This window comes from Dermochelys coriacea, chromosome 6 (genome assembly GCF_009764565.3).
Source record: "Dermochelys coriacea isolate rDerCor1 chromosome 6, rDerCor1.pri.v4, whole genome shotgun sequence".
NCBI classification, from domain to species: domain Eukaryota; kingdom Metazoa; phylum Chordata; order Testudines; family Dermochelyidae; genus Dermochelys; species Dermochelys coriacea.
The window spans coordinates 66,652,646-66,676,786 of NC_050073.1; the positions used below are offsets into that span (position 1 = coordinate 66,652,646).

General features: G+C 42.4%; 1 protein-coding gene and 1 long non-coding RNA gene across 2 annotated transcripts in view; both read right to left on the minus strand.

Annotated features, from left to right (window-relative positions):
* Window positions 1-1,349: 1,349 nt before the first annotated feature.
* LOC119857499 lies at window positions 1,350-15,894 on the minus strand. The gene is made up of 3 exons (XR_005293610.2): window positions 15,723-15,894; window positions 4,521-4,613; window positions 1,350-3,033 (listed from the first exon to the last, which is right to left on the minus strand). It is a non-coding gene; the product is annotated as an uncharacterized LOC119857499 (long non-coding RNA).
* Window positions 15,895-21,378: 5,484 nt separating this feature from the next.
* Window positions 21,379-24,141, minus strand: part of CHP1 (calcineurin like EF-hand protein 1) — a 38,487-nt gene continuing 35,724 nt past the window's right edge. The window contains exon 7 of the mRNA XM_038407400.2: window positions 21,379-23,372. Coding sequence (XP_038263328.1) covers window positions 23,319-23,372 — 54 coding nt within the window. The 3' untranslated portion in view covers window positions 21,379-23,318. The remainder of the gene's footprint in view (window positions 23,373-24,141) is intronic.

Sequence of the window (24,141 nt, forward strand, 5' to 3'; positions counted from 1 at the left end):
GTGATTTTGTTGTTTTCAAACAACTTGTAACATCATTTTGTCCACAAGTATTAAAATATATATATATATATATATATATATATCTATATATATATATAGATCTATATATATCTATTGCACATGCCCCTTATTTATTTGTTTAACCTTTCATACGGGAAGATTTCCAGCCAACATGGAGAAACAGAAGCGGAGCAAAGAGTAAAGTCTAAAGGCTGATGCAGTATTGCCTAACAGCGGTTTCATAAAGAAACTGGCAGAAAGCATACTGCAGAGGGGTCTTTTGGGCATGCACAACTGCAGTTACTCCTGTGACAGCCACAGAACATTAGTCTGATTATAATTTTATCTTAAAAATTAATCAAGTAGTTACATGTTAGGGGGCAGGCAGGGAAAGTCAACATTTGTTTCCATTTCTCACTATGAGGCAGAGCTTGAAGACAATTATTCCTATCAACGTGGCAAAGTGGGCTAAAGTGTGTCCACCTTCTCCAGAGTCCATTCTCTGCCTTTTACAATATATGAGAAACAATATCAAATTTGCTATCAGGCTGTGCTAGAAACAGCTGCAAGTGGTTATGTCAAAAGGGAGACAAATAGGAGTCAGGAAGGTGAAAAAAAAGAATCACGAGGTTTAAGAACAAACATTTGCCATAATGGATGCCTTCTAATCACATTTAAACCTGTGACATCGACAGCAGATATTTCCCTCACTAACGGCCTGATCCTGCCTCTACTGAAATCAATTCTAAATCCCATTGACTTCAGTAAGAGGAGGCCCTAAAAGTATTTTTTCAGTCATCTTTAACTCTCAAAAATCCAAATTTTGTTTGGCAAGGGACTGCAATGTATTTAAAGGAAACCAGCCCAACTGCCTACCCATGATGAATATAATTATTTCTCCAAGTGAACAGATAAACACAGCTGACTGTGGTGCATTGGCGCTTATTATATTCTGATGCCATTACATCTTGCATTATTTTCAACATGAAATACAGCTCAACATTCCCTACCCAGTGAGACTGATTTTCTCTCTAAGAGAGCACAAAACAGAAAACGATGTAATTAAACCTTATTGTCACAACACAAGTTCCCTGTGGCTCTACACAACTTTATTCCCAGGAGTGAAGAGCAGGACCAAAGCCAGTGCATGGGTTTGTTCAACTCCAGAATTTGTTCTTCTTCAACTTCCATTACAATAGATAGATTAGATAGACAGATTAGACAGATATAAGAAAAAAAGTTTCTTTTGAGATTCTATCTTCCCATCCTTTTATAATCCCTTCCCTTCTCTACCAGTCATAAAATGTTGCTTTCGCTACTTGTCACCAGGAGTTAAGTAGAATTTCAGCTGTTTTTTTGTTTTAAAAAAAGCCATTTTTAGGTTGCCTGGCTCTCTCCAGTGGTTTTCTAAAAGAAAATAAATAATATGAACAGAGCCTATACCCCTTTTTTGATCCAGATTTGAAATTATATTTTTTTTTAAAATCAGCAAACCACATTTGCTAAATTCACATTAACACAAGCTTGAAATAAGGTGCACTACTAAGTGTTCCAGGTTCAAGTGGAAGAAAACAGATAAACCAATTATGGCCTTTCCACCAAGAAACCTCATTGACCACACAGACTACCACTGCAGGGAGCAACTAACAACAAAGCTTCTCTCTCTCAAACGGAAGGAAAACATCCCGTATAAGTCACAAGTGATGGAGACAAAGACTCTGGTGTAAACACGTGAGAACCATGATCTCCTCCTTAGTTTGAAAGGAGATACAGGAGGAGCCAGAAAAAGAGCACACTTCCTTCAGCATTTCTGCTCGCTCTGAACTTGTTTCCTTTATCAGACCTCCCATCACCTACACCCTGGAAAAGTACCCATCCCAGTTTTCCAGTAGCCAAAGGAGAGTTAAAAACCAACTCCATCAGCTGTATGAAGAAGTTATAAACTGCATCCAGGACGTTGAGGGGATGAGCTGGAGCATTACACTTGTAGCCTCTCCCATCTCACCAGAGGTCAGTTCCTTTATTAAAAAGAAGAAGTTCTGTTCCATCTCTTGGATCATAGAGAGTTTTTTTTGTTCCTTTTGCTGCTGAAGCTGCTGGAGAAGACTGGAGGTACAATGTAAACCCAACACTATAGGATCAACTTTAGCACAAGAAGGTTCTCAAAGATTCACCTTCTTAGGGAAGGGGCTTGCTACAAAAGAGACAGTGCAGAGCAACTTCTTTTCCTGGTGAAAGCTCTTCACATTCACAGGTTATGTGGATTTACACATGCAGATGTTTTTGATCACAGAATGTGAGGATTCATTCATCCATGATAGACAAGGTAATTCTGTATTTGTTTCTGCTCATTAGCTGCTTCACGAGGTGACATCCGAGACATTTATCTACAAAGTCAGTTCTTTGTTCTGGATTAGGACATCCTCATTAGGGGATTTTCCAGGATTGTGGGTTTTGGGGTTTTTTTTTGTTTTTTTTTTTAAAGTTTGTTCCTCATTTCAGGGTGGAAATCTGTTCTGGTTCTCTTGCTGCAACCTTTCACATATGTTGAAACAGCTTGGCACAGCATCACATGCAGATGCATTATCCATTTACTTGGTTCTCCAATAGGGCACAGTGGGAGAAGACGTTACGCTCCTAAGATTATAGAAAGGAGATACCATTCAAGAAGACTGGTTTCTGTGAGAGCATGCCTGTAAAAATCTTCTCTAGGGTGCAAAAACAGAGCTCAAAAACTCTGAAGACATCACTTCAGGGACATATCAAACTTTGATTTCAGTTGCTCACTTGTAAGGGTTGGTAAAATGCTTGCTGTGTGCTCCTATGGGGGATGCCAGCTGGTGCAGGCTCCACACATCAAATGTTGGCTTAAGAAGTTGAAACATAAAGAAAAGAATCTTTTCTCATTACATGCCATAGAGATAAGGAAAAGACTTTTCTTCACCAGTAATGGAGAATCCACCTTTCACTGTCTATGATCAGTTTCTAAGCAAAAGTAACCGGATAACTTCCTCTGGGATGCCAGGAACAGACCTGAAAACACAAAAGGAAAAACAGAAGGAACAACAGAGAACAGAATGAAATTAACTCAAAATTAAAATGCTCAAAAGTTCACTTCTTCAAAATCTGATTTCAATTTATACAAGATCAGGATGTTGCACAAACTGCAATGATAGCTAGACTTAAAGTTCTTAGAGTTCTAACTTTAAAAATCTCTAGGCTGGTTAAGTAAACACTACAGATATACTGAACTAAAAACTTACTTGCGCACACAGAAGCAATGTGTCCAGCAACAAATATCACACTGTTGGGAATGTGGTAGGTAGCTATGTTGTTTCTTAATTGTGACCCAGAAATATACTGTAGCAAGGGGAGTGTGGTGCCAGGAAAAGAATACACACATTGCACCTTGATTGTCTTTTTGGCCACAATTTCAAAACAAACAGGTACCATAAACCAGGAGCTAATTAACCACAATCTACAAGACTATGAATACCACAAGTGAAGAAAGGTGTTCGTAGTGGCTGTAAGATCACACAAGGTAGGTACTTTTCCTGTGCCCACTTGCTTTTCTTCATTTACTGAAGAGAGAATCCCAGTGTGACTACACCTATGCTCCTGCACCAGTAGCACTTTCTTGGTATATCTGATCATAGTGGCAGTTTGAAATGAAGTTTCTGTTTTAAACTGATGATACAACTGTGTAGGGGCACAGCCATGTTGGTGCCAAGAGATCATTTTTCTCCTCTATGAAGTCCATCAATGACCCTCTCTATGCTGCAATGTGGGAAAGGGGGAAGATTTCATATACACACCAGTTTTTATTTTTCCTCCATTATCCTCTTCCCCCTTTATCTGGTCCTTTCTTGCCTATGTCTCCCTCCCTGCTCTAGATCACCTTCATTCCTTGCTTGGCAGGTAGCTGAAATTAATCTCCTAGTTAACATTTTAGGGTCCCATATTGAAAGAGTGGGTGGATATTGGGTGGATCAGAAAAACACAGCTATTGTACACATCTCTCTAACTTTCTCACCAAGGAGCTCAAAGCACTTCACAATATTAACAAATTTCACAGTATCATACCCATATAAGTAGGAAGGTCTTATTATTTTCATTATACAGGTGGGGTAACTGTGGCAGAGAGGGTGAGTGACTTGCTTAATGTCACACTAGCAGTCTGTGGTGACCTGGAGAGAGAATCCAGTGTTTCCTGACTCCCTGTTCTATGTCTTAACCACAAGAACATCTTTCCTCATTGCAAGAGACAAAAATGAAATCAAAGCCCAGGAATTAGTTGTTTAATATTTGACATTTTGACTATCAGCATAAAATAGAATGCAATTAGCATTTATTCTTGTTGGAATAAATCATTAAATCAGGCTCAGTTATCAGGAGCAGCTCAAGCAGACACTGTGGTAATAGTCCAGTACCCCTATAGCAACCCAAGGAAAGCCAAATCCCTCTGGGACTGACTTAAAAAAAATAATCAGAAACAAAAAAGAAAGATAGTTTATACCTACCCTTAACCTCATGGCCACACATGCCATCATTTTCCACCAAGAGCCTTTCCTTTCAGTTTGCTGATTGGCACTCAAAATGGAACACAAGTGAACCTGATTGGCACAAGATGGATAATAAATAAATAAAATAAAGAAAAGAGCAAAGCAAGAACAAAATTTTTGTTATCCTGACATTGTGCAGGGTACAAACACCACTAGGAAAAGAGCAACATTGGTTATCTTTCAGGGATTAGTTAAACAAGAATCATGATGTTACTCCATAAATTATTATACAGATGAATTAATCTTTCCTTCCCCCGATAGGAAAAAGCCTACTGAGCCACCCTAGAACTAGCTCATCCATCCCAACAAAGACCTCATTCTAAATGGTAGGAAAATGCCACTGGTTTTAAAGTTTAGTTTTCAATGGATTAAATGGGAGGCAAATCAACTTTCCCCCTCACTTCTGGGGAGAAGAGCACCTACCCAAGACATTTCCAAAATGTTTTTGTTCAGAAACCATTCTGTCCCTGAGGTCAGAATATGCATGTTATTTAACAGATCAGTTGGTGAAATCTTTCACGTTAGTCAGTTTGTGCAACACTTACTCCTGGGGGAATCAGACATTACTGCACATGCGCATATTTAATGAGCCCTGCAGATTTCTAATTTTTCAAGCAGAAAAAAGTTTCTGACAAAATGTTGCTACAGTTCCACCTTTTGCCCACCGTGGGTGCTGTGGCAATAGAACAAAGTTGCAGCTCCCTGCAGGGAGAGAAGAGAGAGCTGCCTTCACAGCGCTTGTCAGGCCAGGTCAGGAGATGGGCTGTGGGAGGCAGGAGAGGTGTGTCAGATAGGGGCTCATAAGGGCTAGTGAGGGAGGACAGACTGGGGCAGGGGCTGAATGGGAGTGGAGGCATAGGGCCACGGGGTTAGGGCGGTGTAAAGACACATGGCGGGGGGAGGTGCAGAGCTACACAGGGACAGGGGAGTGGCTGGGTGAGGGCACAGAGACACGTGGGGACAGGGGCAGATGTGCCTGACTGAATGGGAGAGGCTAGGGGTCAGCCAGGATCTGCATGGGGGAAGCTCCCTAACAATCCATCCCTGCCACAGCCCCCCCCCCCCCCAAAAATGGTTCCATACTTTTTCCACCCATACTCAACAGCCCTCAAGTTCACACCCAGGTTCCTTCCCAGCAATTTACTTCCCTCTCCCTCAGCTTCTCCATTATCCCTGACTTCCCCAAGCCTTTGCTCTGCTTCTGAGGGGTGTGAGAAATACGGTTCTGAATTGTTGTTTAAATGAATTAAGAACATAAGAATGGCCATACCGGGTCAGACCAAAGGTCCATCCAGCCCAGGATCCTGTCTGCCAACGGTGGTCAATGACAGGTGCCCCAGAGGGAGGGAACCTAAAAGGCAATGATCAAGTGGTCTCTCTCCTGCCATCCATCTCTACCCTCTGATAAACAAAGGCTAGGGACACCATTCCTTACCCATCCTGGTTAATAGCCATTAATGGACTTAACCTCCATGAATTTATCTAGCTCTCTTTTAAACCCTGTTTTAGACCTAGCCTTCACAACCGCCTCAGGCAAGGAGGTCCACAAGTTGACTGTGTGCTGTGTGAAGAAGAACTTATTTGTTTTAAACCTGCTGCCCATTAATTTCATTTGGTGGCCCCTAGTTCTTATATTATGGGAACAAGTAAATAACTTTTCCTCATTCACTTTCGCCACACCACTCATGGTTTTATATACCTCTATCATATTCCCCCTTAGTCTCTTTTCCAAGCTGAAAAGTCATAGTCTCTTTAATCTCTCCTCATATGGGACCCATTCCAAACCCCTAATGATTTTAGTTACCCTTCTCTGAACCTTTTCTAATACCAGTATATCTTTTTTGTGATGAGGAGACCACATCTGTACGTAGTATTCAAGATGTGGGCGTACCATGGATTTATATAAGGGCCATAAAATATTCTCCATCTGATTCTCTATTCCTTTTTTAATGATTCCTAACATCCCATTAGTTTTTGACTGATGCTGCACATTGTGTGGATGTCTTCAGAGAACTATCCACAATGACTCCAAGATCTCTTTCCTGATTAGCTGTAGCTAAATTAGCCCCCACCATATTGTATGTATAGTTGTTTTTTTTCCCCCCGACGTGCATTGCTTTACATTTATCCACACTAAATTTCATTTGCCATTTTGTTGCCCAATCACTTAGTTTTGTGAGATTTTTTTGAAGTTCTTCACAGTCTGCTTTGGTCTTAACTATCTTGAGAAGTTTAGTATAGTCTGCAAACTTTGCTACCTCCCTATTTACCCCTTTCTCCAGATCATTTATAAGTAAGTTGAATAGGAGTGGTCCTAGGACTGACCCTTGGGGAACACCACTAGTTACCTCTCTCCATTCTGAAAACTTAAAAAATTATTACTCAGAATTCTGTATTAATAAGCCTAGTAAGAAATCTATTTGTCAAAAAACATTTCCTGAATCTTTTTTGTTGTCTGTATTGTTACAGACATACTTGCTGACAGGTATTTTGAAATAAGTGACCAAAAATAATTGAAACTTGGTGTGACTATATTGTGTTATTTTGACAAATAAAATATGCAGAATTTTAAAATATTGTGTGAACTTAATTTTTTGTTGCAGAATTTTTAATTTTTTGGCGCAGAATGCCACCAGGAGTAAACACTGTACTCCTCATCCTCCTAAAATTTACATAGCCATATCTAATTAAAAACACCAGTAAATCCATGCACAGAAGAGCTCACCTGGAGAACTACATGTACAATACACTACTTCCCACACTGCTCTTAATTGGATTTGTTCCCTAAGAAATTTTTTTTTTTTTTAATGGTGATAATTGCTCAACACACTAGGACTGAGATTTTCCTACAGACATATGTCCAACTCCATTTCCTTAGAAACTGAGGTGAATAGAATTATTACAGATTGATAAAACAAATACATCTTTAATGCCTGTCTAAACAGTTGTAGGGGGAAGGAATCAGGTCAAGCCTCAAGAATGTGATGCTGACAACCCAACTGGTAGAATGATGGATCACCTGTAAGCAGGGCTGCTTCATTACATAGAGCTTACACAATTAAAAAACACTCCCAAAATACACATGAAAGCATTCTGATCCCTTTTATTCTCCTCCTCCTGCACTGCGGAACACTTTCACAGGCAGAGAAGAAACAGGACCTTTAGCCAAGATACAATCCACTGTGCTCTATTGTGATTTCTAGCTCTATTCTCTCAGGTTAGCCCTTACATTTTCACATTGTGAAAGGTCAGAATTTGACAAACTAAATATACAATAGATTTTGAGAGCATGTGAACACAACATCAAGTCCTTCATAGAACAATCCATTTGATAAAGAAGAGTGATTCCGAGCTCTCAGAAGCCTATGCATCATGACCAAAGGAAAGAAGAGACAATTTCTAAGCGACGTTAGAATGAGCAAAGAAAGACCCAAGACTATAAGTGAATGAACTACATATTAAAATAAGTCAAATTTTAAATATTTCATCTGCTGCTGCTGCCTTTTCATAACTACATCATGCAAATGAGTGCCTCAACTAGTAATGTGCCTCAATTTGCTAGGGGCAAAATTTTCAGACATTCACTAACTTCATATTTAATTTTTAGGGTGCTCTGCTTGACACCCTTTCCACCCGATTTTCAGAGGTGATGTGGAACCATTCATCACACGAACATCAAAGGAAAATGCAGATATTCTGAACTTTTGAAAATCCCACACAAGTGAATTAAGTTCATTTAAAATTCGTGAACACTACTTAAAATTTTTGCTATTTACAAAAAGAGGATTGTTTGGTCATAAGATTAGTAATTTGCAGGTACGCTGCACAGGATTTAATTTTAGTTGATAACTGCCAGTAAACATCCATTTTAGCGGACACTGAAATCAATGGAAAAAACGAGTCCTCTGCACTCCTGGTGACACAGGAGTACAAAGTGCAGAGGAATCCCTGTGCTGCCTCAGGGCCTGTAACACCTGAGCCTTGCAGGCATAAGGTGTAGGGGGGCTGTGGACCTGGCAGGGCAGAGCAGAAACCCCTGGCTAGGTCTGCAAGGAGAAGGACTCCCCTAGCTGGTGGTGAGGTCACAAGGTGCTGAATGGCTCCTGCGACAGTGCAGGGAGCCCTCTGCCCCACTGCTACAGACCCACTCTCACACTCCCCGTCAGGGAATGCCAGGGGTCTCTGCTCTGCCAGGACCACAGCCTTCCCCACAATTTGCACCTGCAGGGATTGGCAGTTCCCCTGTGGCAGAAGTGTGTTCATGACATGGGAGGTGCAGATGGCTCCCTGCATGGCCGCAGGGACGTGGTGCCCAATCCCTGCAGGAACAAGACGCGGGAAAGGCTGTGGTCATCCTGGCCCAGTGGATCAGAGACCACCCAGCTAGGGCTGCAAGGAGAAGGACAAGCTTCCAGCTGCAGGGGAGAGCATCCTGCTGCTGAACGGTTCCAGCCCAGGATGGCTCCCACACATTTGGCCAGTGAGTGAGTGAGTGGGTGGGTGGATGGGGCCAGTGACACCCAATCCCTGCAGGCACAAAATGCAGGGAAGGCTTTGGGTCCTGGCCCAGTGGAGCAGAGACCCCCAGCCAGGACTGCAAGGAGGAAGAATTGCCCCCAATAACAGAGGAGCCCACCCCACTGCTGAATGGCTCCATCCCCGTGCAGGAGCCATTTCAGCAACACGGTGACCTCAACCATGGCTAGGGACTCATGGTTCTCCACAGGGGGGTTCTGCTCCCCCCCCACAGGATCCCAGCTTCCCCTGCACCTTGTGCCAAAGGGATTGGGTGTCACCAGCCCCACAGCCGGGCAGAGACCCCCTCCGCAGCTCCACTGTCATGACCACACTTCCTCACTCATGTGCCAGGAATGTGGGATCCATCTCTGGTCTGGACTGTTCAGCAACAGAGTGACCTTCCCCACAGTGGGGGGGGCTTGTTCTCCTTGCAGCTCTGAACTGGGAGTCTCTGCTCCACAGGCCAGGGCCACAGCCTCCCCTGCATCTTGAGCCCTGGTGTCTTGGACCTCTCAATCACTCAGGGAGGCTCCCATAACCCTGCTGTTAGCACTGCCATAATCCTAACCCCAGCCTTACCTGCCACAACTGTAAAAATAAAAATACTTAAAAATGGGGGCAGGGGAGGTTAAATTGATAAAGACTGTCAAAAATTAGAAGAAAAAAAATCTAATTCTGCCAAGCCAATTTATTGGAGTTTTTCCCCATCCCAGCCAGCATTCCTATTGATGTACGTATCTACCATTGTGAGGTTAATGCATTATTGACAAAGGAAAATGGGATTCTGAGAATGTGTTGATGTTAGATACTGCACTTCAATAAACTTCCTCAAAAGATGTGCTTAGTTTACAAGACAATCAGATTTTCCAGCTGCCAGCACTGAAAACTTAAGGTGGTTTCTAACACACCACCATTTGCATGGAAGTGCTCTCACTCTCTCTTCCATACAGCATAATTAAAAATTAAAGTTAGCCAGTATATACGGAAGCATGAGGCAGAATAAGATACAGCTCACCTTTAAACTTGAAGACTTATTTTGCTGCCACTATAAAAAGCAGTTAAAACTTGAAAGCTCTGTGTGGAATGCATATACTAGTAAGGTGTCCTTTTTATAGTTACTTTTCTGTTAATTATGGAGGTGTCGGTAGCAACTCCAATGTTAAGATTAAGTAGCAATCACAACACAAAGCAGAACTAAAATTCCTCTGTTTTATACTATTAATGCGTGAATACAGTCCACAAATTTGGAACAATAACTCACAAGACAACAATTGTCTCAGTAAATATTTTTACTTCAAAACTTACAAACTGTTGCTATGAAAATATTTTTCAAGTGTTCTCTTTATGGAATGTCAATCTGTTTCTCCACATATTTCTTTGGTTCCCTCTTGCTAAACCACCCTATTCCCCCACCAATTCTAAACGTCACACTCACACAAGTAGCATCTTGGACATAAGCCACTGTTGAAATTTCAAAATTAAACACATGAAGAGTTAGGGCTTATTTACATGGGAAAATTTACCAGCATAATTATACTGGTATAACTCTTCATGCAGACACTCTTATTAAGGTAAAACAGTGCCCTTTTCCAGTTAGGTTATGTAAACTGGAAAAAGGTACTCATACCAGAACAAGATTGTCCACACAAGCAGTTATACCAGTATAGCTACAGTGGTATAATTATGCCAGTGAATTTGCCTGTATAGACAAGCCCTTAGTCCCCCAATTCAAGATAATTTAATTTTGTCCAGATTAGCCAACAGAACTGTTCAGATCCACCAGGTACTGGTTCTTCCAATACCACCTGCCTGACCAGCTGTGCTTTGCCAAGCAGGGCAGCAAGGGCTGATCTCTGAGGAAGAGAATAGGATTGGAATAGATGGGGGAGGGGGGGAAGTAGTAACAGGTTTGTGAGGGCACACAAAGGCATAGTGCTTGAAGGTCATGTGTGATGGATGTAGCTAAGGAAGTGTGGAGAAGGCAAAAAAAATCAAGGTTATAGGTTGCAAGAGACTGCTACGGTCTTAACTAGGGATTTCCTGTTTTTCACGGTTGCACTAGTGGCACTGTCACTTGAGCAAGTTAAACCAGGGATGGCATGGTATTTATGAGAGGTGGTTTTTACCACCATGGGAAAAACCAGTCAGTCACAGTTTAAGGCATTTTCTATTTCTATTTGCTGTTTCGTCAACACACACCTCATTTCAATTAGTTTTAGTTACATATTCAAAAAACCGTGGTTACATAAGGCAGTAGATTTGTAATTAATTTAGGGTTATACAAATAAAACAAAACTGCAGTGGGCATAATACAAATATATATAAATATCGGAATGTCTGTATGCAATTTGATTTTGTATTTTCTCAAGGAAGTTATACATGTTATCACATATTTCAGTTTTCAATATGATATAAAACAAAAGTAAAAAACCATTTGATTACATGAAAATGACAATAATGCAGAGTTGCACACTTGAAGCATTTAAGCAATCAGAAGCACGCAAAGTTACAGACTACCAGTTTAGGTCCATTTGATCAGGCAGCACTCTGTAGCAGAAGACTAACTTTGATGTAGTGGAGAGATCAAGCCTATTCCTCCATTTTTAATGGATGTATCCACAGTTTCAAAAGATTCATTCTGTTTGCGCTGAACCTGCCGGACACCGGTACAATTATTTTTCCAATTCAAACCAAGTTTAACAGTATTTTCCAGCACCCTGTCCTAAGCTAGTTTTTCCAGGAAATTGCCAATCGGCATTTAACTGCTTTTTAACCATGTTTTTTTTTTATTTGAGGGAATATACATGAGAACTACACTACCTGCTAGTCTCTAATGGTTTCATAAGCAATGGTCCCCAGAGTTAATTTTTCTTTCAGATCCTCCTCTTCTATCACAAGTATTGATTTAAGATGCAGTTTTGGTCAGAAAACTGAGCAAATAAAAATGGCAGCTTCTTGATTGATCTACTTTTTGTATTGCTTCTAGTATTTTCTTCTGTGTTCTTTGATGAAAAGATTTTGCTCATGTTCTCTGGCAGCATAAATTGGATTCCTTTCAGCAACAAAAATGTCAACTAACTTCCAACTGGAAACAGATATGGAATCACACAGTAAGGGGAAAGTTCCTGTAAAAAAAACATTATCTGAACTAGGATTCCATGTTTTCGCTGAAGAAGTTAATGACCTCTCAAGCACTTGAAGCCTGGCCACAAAATGCTCCAACAGGAGCTTACAATCAGTCCAGAAATGAATGGCCTTCACAGTCTTGCTATTGTATTCTAGAGAGAGGTTTTAAAAAGAAGCCAGAACACCATTCCATGCAATAATGGGGAAAAATAAAACAAAAGCAAGTTCAGAAAAAAAAAGTTTTAGAGAACTCCCCTTTTATTTTTCCTTCTCAAAGACTATGTTGACCTATGAAGGTAGAGGGCTGGACACACATAATCTCCCGAGTTCCTCAAACAAATCCTCCAGACTGGGAAAGGAATGTGGAAATTGCTCAACAGCAACTCAGGTAGCATTTTTAGCCCCAGCTGGCCAGGAGAGTTTAGAACATGGACAATCAGGTCCTCAGTCCCCCCACTCCTCGCCCATGGGAACAAGATTATTAGGTTTTATTTTCTGCAGCTCTTGGAGAGCCAATGCAGCTAAATATAACCATTAATCCACATTAAATGTACATATCGCTATTATGGGTTGAATGGAAGCGATTAGTGCATGCATGTGAAGGAGAAGGGAGTTACTTGCCTTCTTATTATTCTGTTAATTTTAGTCAGAAGCAGGACCATATTTATTCTGGAATATTCCAGCAACATATCCACCTCTTGCAGAATCAAAGAGAACAGAGTCTAAGCTTGAATTTGAAAAAGAAAGATTTCTTTTAAGAAAATCTTCCTAATACAAACTGAGAGAATCAATGTGAGTGCAGTCTTCCTGAATATGCACACAACCTAAAACAATAGTTAACTCAAACTTAACTACAGTATAGTTATTTTATCAGTAACATGCATCTAATTTCAAACATCCTGCCATGTTTTCCACAGCTGTCCAAAACTCCAAATGTACTCTACCTACCCACCGAGACTTCCACTTTCCTCCTGACAAGTACAATGTAGTTATGTATTTTCAACATAAAATTCTATAGCAAACTGAAAATTGAATGACAGCATTACCAAATTAAACAACACTAAGAATTCTATACTTATCATATTAATCATTTACAGATTTAACTAAGTAAAAATTGTGTAAGCTCCTTCGCTGGAGGTTTTCAAAAGGAGGCTGTCTGTCATGGATGGCGGTTAGACTAGATCAGGGTTATCACAATATTTTTGGGGACCTCAAGAGTGTGGCCCCCAACTCTTGCTGGTGGCTGCTCTGACAATTTTTCCTAAAATACTTAATTAACTTAAGGAAAAATAAATAAATATGCATATATACACACATCCAAATCATAATTTATTTACGTAATTTTTTTTTTGCAGACTCAACAATAAAAATAATGTACAGTTGTCTCTATTCTTTACTGGACCTAAATAGAATAAAAACTCAAATAAGGTGCTTTTCATGTTCTTGTCTTTTTTATTATTTCTTTTGCTTTTATTTATTTATTTTTTTAAAGACTTGCTAGCTAGTAAGTCTGCTGCTGTGAAAAGTGATATTTGTATGTTTGTTAATATCACCTTTCACAGCTCTCAGCTAGCTACTAAGTCTGCTGTGAAAAGTGATATTTAGCAAACATATAAATATCAATTTTCACAGCAGTTTTCTTAGCCCTGGCAAGCCAAGGAACTAACTAAACTTTGGATGGGGATGTGGGTAGGAGGCAGAGGGGGGCAGAGGTAATGGGGAGTGGTGATGAGCCTGGGGCTGGTGCCCGCTGTCATGTGGCCAGGGTCAAAGCCCGAACCCTCATGGCTGTAGCCCAGACCCTGCAGCTAGGACCTGGAGCGGCCACCCTGCAGATCACCACCCCCAGACTGAAGTCCAAAGCCTGAGAACCAATGCTCCCAGGAACTCACACTGGTTGCCCACTCCTCTGACAATTGTGGCTCCAGAGGGGGACAGGGCCCAACCCCTGCTGGCGGCCTTGGGGGAGGGGCCACTGCTTTGCCCCTTCCCCAATCACCACTGCCCAGGAGGCTGTGGCAGCAAGAAAAAGCCCCTGGTGGCCACGTTTGAGAAACACTGGACTAGATGACCCCGTGGTCCCTTCTAACCCTATGATTCTATGAAAAAAGTTCTTTTTTTTAGTTTAGTACCAGTCTACCACATCAGAGCAACAAAGAATCCAGAAGGCCTATGTGCATAATTTAGTAAATACACTGACCTTGGCTACAAGTTACAAATCTGGAAAAGGGGAAGCCTGTTTTTAAATAATATTGGATTATGTGAATTTTCCCATTGTTTATAGAATACTTTCCTGCTTGCTGTCTTCAATAATCATTTGGAAATTTGAAACTGAAATCAATTTTCTTGTTGACATTTCCCTCTCTCCACAGTGCATACAATCTTCTTTATTGCTGTAATATTGCTTGTGAATCCTGATTTTGAATTTTTAAGCATCTGAAATCCATTCCTTGTGTACACCCCTAACCTAATGTAATATGCTCACAGAAAATAAGAGGTAGAAAAAATAGGTCAAGTCATCAATTTAACAGCATTCCATTAACATCCAGACTTCGTGTATTAAAAAAAAAATACAATCTTTTAATAGTGTAATTTTCAGGCCTCTATTTTTGTAGTCTGAAATATTCAGCACTCTTTTCACCAGCTGAATAGACTAAATTCAAATTATGTGTTTTGATTTTTCTGCCATGCACATCAACAGTTGCAGCTGTTCTCTGAACATAAATTACAGCTGATTTACTATGCTGGAAACGTTCTAACAACCATCTGCTGCAGCCTACTAACAACTCTGTATCTAATGCATCGCTATGGGTTATCCATACTTCCAGTGTCTCTGAAGTTATTCAGACTTCTTCAGGGTGTATTCGAGCTCTCCTCATTCAGACAGACTTGAATTCAGGACCCTTTAAACCAGCACTCCAAACTATTTCTACTCTGGTTTTCTACGAACCTTTGAAATACATGAGTATTTAAACACAACAGTAATAAGCCCAAAGATAGACAGACGACGATACAAACCACAGCAGACGGGTAGCTTCGGGAGGAGCATTATCAACTGGAGTAAACTAGCGTGTGCGTGTGTGTAAAATTCAGATACGAGGAATCTAATTAAACACTCCCCCTAGAATTCTGCGGCTCCAGTTTTGGAGCCTCATTAATACACGCAATCTGCCAGGCCCGTGGGGGAGGGGAGGGGAGGTGGTGAAGAGGGGGCACCCGGCCCAATCAGGGGGATACCATACACACAAACACACACACGACGCGGCAGGGGAGTGGAGACATCTTAGACTGAGGTGGCCAGGCCCAGCCGGCTCAGGGATTGGGGGGCGGGTAGGTACTTAACCAGAGCGAGCATCAGCCGGAATTCGTACACAGCCAGGCCCAGCCCAATCAGGGAGCAGGAAGGGGAGGCGGGTACATAGATGCCCGGGCCCAGCCCAATCAGGGAGCGGTGAGGTGCCGCCGCTACCCAGGCTCAGTCTCGCTCCTCGGGCAGCCGTTCCCCGCTCTGTTTACCTGTCTCTGGCCGAGGCCGCCAGGCCGCGGCCGGCCCTCTCCCCTCAGCCTCTTCCTCTCACTCCGCCATCTTCCCGGCTCACCTCGGCCACCCGCTTGGGGGCTCAGGCGCCCGGCGCCTCCAGCCCTGCCCACTCGAGAGCCAACCTATCGGGCACCGCATCGTCATCCCCCCGCCTTCGACGAGCATTGGTCAGTGGACGCATCCGTCAGAGGTACTTGGAGGCCGCCTGCAAAACTCTCTCCTCTGATTGGCCAGGAGAGGAGCACCCTTTTGCGAAAGTATTGGTTACCCCGTGGGATGAGACCTCCCCTCACCTACATTTAAACGGGCCGTTTGCGGTCGAACGTGTGTTCGTGTGACTGCGATTCCAGCCCGCTGGCGCGGAGGGAGTGAGCCCGGGCCTGGAGCGCGGGAAAGGCGCCGGGGGCGGCCCAGCCGTTACCGAAGGCGCCCCAGGTTGTGGCGCGCCCCCACCTAGGGATGTTTTACTAGGAAAGCCCCACGCTGCCGAGAGCACGTGGGAGCCAGCCCAGGGAGGCCTGCGCTGATCTCCCGGCGGGGGATTTGAGCCTGTTGTGCCAGGGAACATGTAGGGCCACTAGCACTGCCTGCCCCTCCCTAGCAGCTGGGACAGAGAGCGCGGAGCCGGCCTGGCAGCTACGGAGAAAAATAGAAAAGAGCAAAAACTCTAGCAAGCCCAGTGAAAAAGTACGAAGAATTTGAACTAGTAAGACAAAAAAATTGTTAGTTTTTCTATAAAAAGAAAAGGAGTACTTGTGGCACCTTAGAGACTAACAAATTTATTAGAGCATAAGCTTTCGTGAGCTACAGCTCACTTCATCGGATGCGTATATCAATAGAGCCACTAGCCCTTCAAGGTGGTAAGGGAGGACTCGGGGACGAGGAGGCAATTGCGGGAAAGCAAAATTAATTCTTTGCTTTGGTCTTCACTGCAGAGGACCTAAGGGAGATTTGCATACCAGTCATTCTTTGTCAGTAACAAACCTCGGGAACTGTCTCAGATTGAGGCATCAGAGGTGGTGGTTTTGGAACAAACTGATGAATTAAATAGTAATAAGTCATCAGGACCAGATTGCCTCTGAAGAATCGTCCACCAGGCATTGTCAGAAGACAGATACTGGGCTAGATCGATGATTGGTCTGACCCAACATGGCCATTCTTTTGAATCCATCACTGTCCTTGGTAGTTTGTTCCCATGATTAATGGCCCTCACTGTTTAACATTTGTGCTTAGTTTCTGAGTGGAAGGTGTCTGCTTTCAATTTCCAGCCATTGGTTCTTGTTATACTCTATATTAGGTTAAAAGAGCACTTTTAGTATGCAGGTTTCAGAGTAGCAGCCGTGTTAGTCTGTATTCGCAAAAAGAAAAGGAGTACTTGTGGCACCAAGGATCTACAACCTATCCTGAAGGACGAGCCATCACTCTCTCAGATCTTGGGAGACAGACCAGTCCTTGCTTACAGACAGCCCCCCAATCTGAAGCAAATACTCACCAGCAAGCACACACCACACAACAGAACCACTAACCCAGGAACCTATCCTTGCAACAAAGCCCGTTGCCAACTCTGTCCACATATCTATTCAGGGGATACCATCATAGGGCCTAATCACATCAGCCACACTATCAGAGGCTCGTTCACCTGCGCATCTACCAATGTGATATATACCATCATGTGCCAGCAATGCCCCTCTGCCATGTACATTGGCCAAACTGGACAGTCTCTACGTAAAAGAATGAATGGACACAAATCAGACGTCAAGAATTATAACATTCAAAAACCAGTTGGAGAACACTTCAATCTCTCTGGTCACTCGATCACAGACCTAAGAGTGGCTATACTTCAACAAAAAAGCTTGAAAAACAGACTCCAACGAGAGACTGCTGAATTGGAATTAATTTGCAAACTGGATACAATTAACTTAGGCTTGAATAGAGACTGGGACTGGATGAGTCATTACACAAAGTAAAACTATTTCCCCATGGTATTTCTCCCTCCCACCCCACCCCCCACTGTTCCTCTGATATTCTTGTTAACTGCTGGAATTAGCCTACCTGCTTGTCACCATGAAAGGTTTTCCTCCTCCCCCCCCCCCCCCGCTGTTGGTGATGGCTTATCTTAAGTGATCACTCTCCTTACAGTGTGTATGATAAACCCATTGTTTCATGTTCTCTGTGTGTGTGTGTGTGTATATATAAATCTCTCCTCTTTTTTCCACCAAATGCATCCGATGAAGTGAGCTGTAGCTCACGAAAGCTTATGCTCTAATAAATTTGTTAGTCTCTAAGGTGCCACAAGTACTCCCTTTCTTTTTAGTATGCAGTATGCTCTCCCCATGAAGCTATTTCTACACCATCAAGCCCTGCCACCCCTGAATCTTTTTTGGTAAGATCATCAGAATTATGGGTTGGTCTCTCACTGTAAAGCATTTTCTCTAGCCCTCTGGATCACTTGTCTTCTCACCATTTTTTCCAACATCCCTTTTTAAAAATGCAGACACCAGACCTGAACACTATTCTAATATCAATGCCATAAACAGATAAAATCTTCATATGTACTACTTCCATTTATACATCCAAGAATTACTTTAACCTTTTCAACACAGCATTGCAATGGGGTCTTATGCTGAGTTGCTTGTCTACTGTAACTCCTAAATCCTTTTTAGTCCCTGCTTTCCAAGAGTCACTTGCCCCCATTCTGTAGGTGTGGTCTGCATTCCTTGTTCCTAGGAATCCAATTTTGTATTTGGAAGTATTAAAATGCATTATTTGAATAGGCCCAGATTATCAAGCAATCCAGATCCCTTGGTATGATGGTCCTGTCCTTGACCTTGTTTACCACTGTCATCTGCAAATGTAGTGATTTTATATTTGCTTCCAAATCACTGATGAAGTGTTAATGTATCAGGCCTAGTACTGATCCTGCATAACCCCACTAGAAACAGACCCATCTGATGTTTCCCCATTGACAACTATTTGAGATTTGTCAATCAGTTCTTAATCCTTTTAATGTGTGCTTGATAGTGTAGTGCTAATTTTTAATCTGTGTCATCTGGTACTAAATAGGTTTTCTAAGAATCTCAGTATATTGTATCTATGCAATTCTCACCCAAAATCATCATTGCCTCACAGAATGAAACCAAGGTAGACAAAATCTCTTTTCCGTAAAATCATGTTGACCAGCCTTATATTGCTGTCCTTTATCAATTGAATCATTTTTTCCCCCATTATTTTCCCAGGATTGATGTCAGACTAACCTGCCTCTGATTACTTTGGTCATCTGTTTAAACTTTTGACTAGCACAACAGTAGCACTTTTCCAGTCTCCTGCAATATCCCTGATATTCCAAGATTAAAAATAAAATAAGCAGCAAGCCTTGGAGTTCTTTGCCAACATTTATGACCATTGCATGCAAATTATTCAGGCCTACTGACAACTTCTGTTAAGGATAAGAGGATGTTTAAACATCCTTGTTTCAGTTACTACCTGACTGGAAAGTACTGCCTCATGTTAAGTGCAGCATCCTGCTTCTTTGTAACTATAAAAGTATTTATTGAACACTTGTGTTTAAATTGATTGATAGACCTTCACTGACAGTTTCAGTTCCCAGCTACAATTAAACTCAGTCTATGGGGTAAAGCACATGAATGCTACCAACAGGGCTTCTGTTGAGGTGTGCCCACAACCAGGGGATTCTTTTGCAGGAACTTAGATCCATCACAAGTCCATGTTCAAATTGAAACTAAAATCTTGCATCTCTGACACTGCTTTCCCATACAGCAACTTATTATGTACCAAAACACTACAATAAAAGTGTAGATTGCAAAAAAATCAAGCACTCAACATCTAACACCCCCTCCCCCAATTTAAGGCTATAACTTCAATTCTTTCCTGTTATGCAAATGCATTATGCTAGTCTAGTTAAATTAGTGAACACAACTTTTCCCCCTCAAGGATCCTTGCTTCTTTTGTTACACTGTAGATCTACCTTCACTTCTCAATTATAGCTTGATAGCCAATAAAAAAACCAAACAAAAAAAAAACAAGCTTACACCTCTCCCACCAGCTACAAGCCCTGCATACTCCAACTGGTACGTGAAAGTCAAGCTTACCTCGCCCTCACTCCCTCATGCATCAGCCCCACACTAAGATGTTCTACAGGCTCAAATTGGTCCTCAGTTATACCTTTACACTCCATTTGTCATCAATGCAGTTGCATAACTAGCAGCAAAATATGGCCCTGAAGCAGACTTTTTTAAACTTATGCATAAGTCAGCACAGCGCTCAGCTCCCTGTCCCAAAGCTGTGTGGACTCTAAAGTGTCACAATACACAACTAGATATGACTAAGTATGCAGAGCATCCTAATGTATTTTTTAAAATCAGACTAGAAGTGCACTTAACGCAGGGACTAATGGGATGGTGACAGGAAGCAACAACAAAGGGTAGTTTAGAACAGTGGTTTTCAAACTGCAGGTCATGACCCAGTACTGGGTCACGGAATCTAAGGCACAGGGTTGCGGCAGCTCTGGTCAGCACCTCCAACTGGGCAGTTAAAAGTGCTGTTGGTGGTGCTGCCTGGCTAAGGCAGGCTAGTCCCTACCTGTTCTGACACTGCCCTGCACCCAGGAAGCAGCCAGCCAGTGGCTCTGGGGGCAGGGGGGGGATTACGCCATGGGGCTCTGTGTGCTGCCCCTGCCCTGAGCACCAGCTCTGCACTCCGGCTAGTGGGGACTGGGGATGGGGGCAGTGCCTGCAGGCAAGAGCCGGACAGTGCTGGGGGGGCAATGCCTGCAGGCGAGAGGTGCACAGAGCCACTTGTGCGCCTCTGCCTAGGAGCCCAACCTGCTGCTAGCCACTTCTGGGACACGGCAGTCTGTGGTGCCAGGACAGACAGGAAGCCTGCCATAGCACCCCTGCTCTGCTGCTCACCAGGAGCTGCCTGAGGTAAGCCTATGCCCCAACCCTGCACCCCAATCCCTGCCCTGAGCCCCCCCACAAATCCTGGAGCCCCTTCCTTCACCCCTAACCTCTCATCCCCAGCCCCATCCCAGAGCCTGCATCCCCAGCCAAGCCCTGACCCCCTCCTGCACTCCAACCCCTGCCCCAGCCCTGAGCCCCCACACCCTGAACCCCTCATTCCCAGCCCAACCCTACAGCCCTCACCCTTGCACCCCAACCCTCTGCCCCAGCCTTGAGCCCCTCCCACACCCCTCATCCCCAGCTCCATTGCGTTGTGGGCATCAACAATTTTCTTCAACTGGGTCACCAGAAAAAAAAAGTTTGAAAACAACTGGTTTAGAACACTGGAGAGCTGAGTATAGAGCAGTAGGCTCAAGTTACTTATGGACTTATGGGTAAGTACTGCTAGTCTTCCCTTTAACAGATGCCCTGTTATGAAGCTGAGGCTTAGAATAATCTCTCCCCCAGTTTGAACTTCCTTGCAGGATGGCGAATGACTGCTTGTTTCAAAGTCATGACTGCTTCAATTAATTATAGGATTTTTCATAATCTTCTTGAAGAAAGGAGATCACTTTAGGTTGCTTTCTGAAATGTGCAGAATCAGACTGTAGAGCCTAACAGCCTTAAGATTTTTCTATAGTGAACAGAGACTGTCAACACCACACAGGCACAATTTTTACAGTGAAGACTTATTTATGGATTGATAAATACAGAACTCATTGGGACAATAAGGCACAACAGTTGACTACAACTACACAGGCAGAAGAGAAAGAGAAACATCTACTTTTAAATAAGCAAATCAAAGCCTATAACATCTTGTGTACCTTTCCATGTTAAGTCACATTCCTTTTTACAATTCCTATTTTACATAATATGGTCATAAAACCAGAATGTTTTTCTTGTACAGAACAGAAATTTTACAATTCTCCAGCCTTACTACTGAATTGCAGTCTGAAAATTTCGAAGTGCAACATGTCTTTCTGCAACTCAATTAAAAACAGTGTCTGAAGAATCCACTAAAGGATTCCTTAATACAATTAAGTAAAGGAACTAAAGAAATCCATTTGAGGGTTGAATCTTAGCTCAATACTTACAGAAACTTATGTTAACACATGATGTGGAGGTGTGTGGAAGCACTTAAACACTGATTCTTCCATAGAGATGGACCTCCAAGTCAACTCAAGACACTCCACTTGTACTGGTTGTCAGATCATTTGTTGACTTATCCACATGTGCATAAGAAGCTGTGTAGCCAATGAATTTGGAGGTTTACAACTGAACACATTCATTGCTTTTGAATCCTTGATTTAATATAGTCTTGCTGTTAAGTTTTTAATTTAAAAAAGTTATCCTTTTAGTTGTGTTGGTTTCATAAAGATTTGTGGAAAGTATCTGATCAAAATATTATATTTTAAAATTTCACCTTTTAATTTGAACTGGGATATACTAGGCAATTCCCTAAAAACACTTGTATCTGAACTTCCATGAAAGTGTTCCAAGTGCAGCTAAACTAACACCCACAGTGCAGATCCAACAGCCAGGGTGGGGCTCAGATAGATGGTTTTCAAATAATCTAAGGATTAATATGAAAGCAGCACAAGGTGTCACTAGAGCTATTATCACTGGATGGTGACAATGACATGAAATCAAACTTCGTGCATGGCTGGTTTTCTTGAATTATAAACACTGGTAAATAAATCTGCACTAATGAAAGCAATACGTTGTGATGGTGGAGGTAAGAGTGCCCTGTGGGAAGGAATAGTCATACAGAAAAGCAACCTAGGGAGGGGTGCTTTGTGCTCCACTGGCAGTCAGAGCCTGCAAGCTGCTCTTAAGACAGCCACTTCTGCACCTGGTACTGGGGTCGTTTGAGGGTTATGAATCTGTGTGGAGTCCAGTTTGTTCCACAGAAGTTGTAACATGCAATCATGACAGATTCCTCTCCCCTGTGGATTAATTCCACAGAATCCAGTCACAGCATTTCAGACTGCTCAGAACTGCCACAATACTCCCTATCCTACAGTCCTGGGAAAGAAGCTACATGACTTAAATGATTAAATTAAACGTCGCTCTAAAGGGCAGATCTGGAAAGAGGGAAGAAAGGTCTTGAAAAAAAACAAGTGGGGAACAAAAACGGCAGCTCTGTTGTACTAGCATGGGTAGGAAATGGCAGTGCTGCTCTGACACCTAGGACTTACTGAAGGAATGATTTAGCTGAGGTTTGTTTCACATTAAACACTACACCCAGTAAAAAAAATTCAGATGGCTTTTCTGTGGGATATTACCCCCTTTTTTGGCTTCCTCGATGTAGAGCTCCAGAAGAATAAGTTTGCAGAAGCAATACATAGGAAGGAAAGGCAATCAGTCATACAGCAATGCATAGGAAAAATCAGAAATAGGGACTTTTTAATGCTCCATTCCGAGCTGCACTGCAGCCACTTCCCATTGTTCCTGCTACACAGGGAATGTTCACCTTGGTGGAACAAGCTGGTGAGGGATTGCAGATGTGTTTTTCCATGCACCAGTAGCAATGCACTATGGAAAGATGGTGGGGAGAAAGTGGAGTTCTAGTCCTTAGAAATTAGGAGTGGTAAGGATTGGGTCTCCCATCCATCAGTGAAGAAATCGAATGCTCATTTTCTGCTCTACATCCACCTTCTCCAAAACCTGCAATAAAACCAAGAGACAGCTGGTTAAGTCACTTATGTGCACAGTTCTGTTCCAGTTAAAATGCTGAATGATATTAAATAGCAAGCAAGAGGAGTATGGGGCATCATGGCGAGCCAGTCTTTCATCTGGAGGCTGCTAATGCTGTGCCCCAGAAGCTAAGCTTTCCTTTTAAAAATTAAGAAAACCACAATGTGACCAAGTGTAACTAATATAGTAATAGCGGCAAAGAGTCCCATGGCACCTTTTAAACTAACAGACGTATTGGAGCATAAGCTTTCGTGGGTGAATACCCACTTTGTCAGATGCATATAGTGGAAATTTCCAGAGGCAGGTATAAATATGCAAGCAAGAATCAGGCTAGGGATAACAAGGTTAGTTCAATCAGGGAGGATGAAGCGTGAACACCGAGGGAGGAGAAACTGCTTTTGTAGTTGGCTAGCCATTCACAGTCTTTGTTTAATCCTGAGCTGATGGTGTCAAATTTGCAAATGAACTGAAGCTCAGCAGTTTCTCTTTGAAGTCTGGTCCTGAAGTTTTTTTTGCTGCAGGATGGCTACCTTTAAATCTGCTATTGTGTGTCCAGGGAGTTTGAAGTGTTCTCCTACAGGTTTCTGTATATTGCCATTCCTAATATCTGATTTGTGTCCATTATTCACCCACAAAGCTTATGGTCCAATACATCTGTTAGTCTATAAGGTGCCACTGGACTCTGCTGCTTTTACAGATCCAGGACTAACACAGCTACCCCTCTGATACTAATATAGTA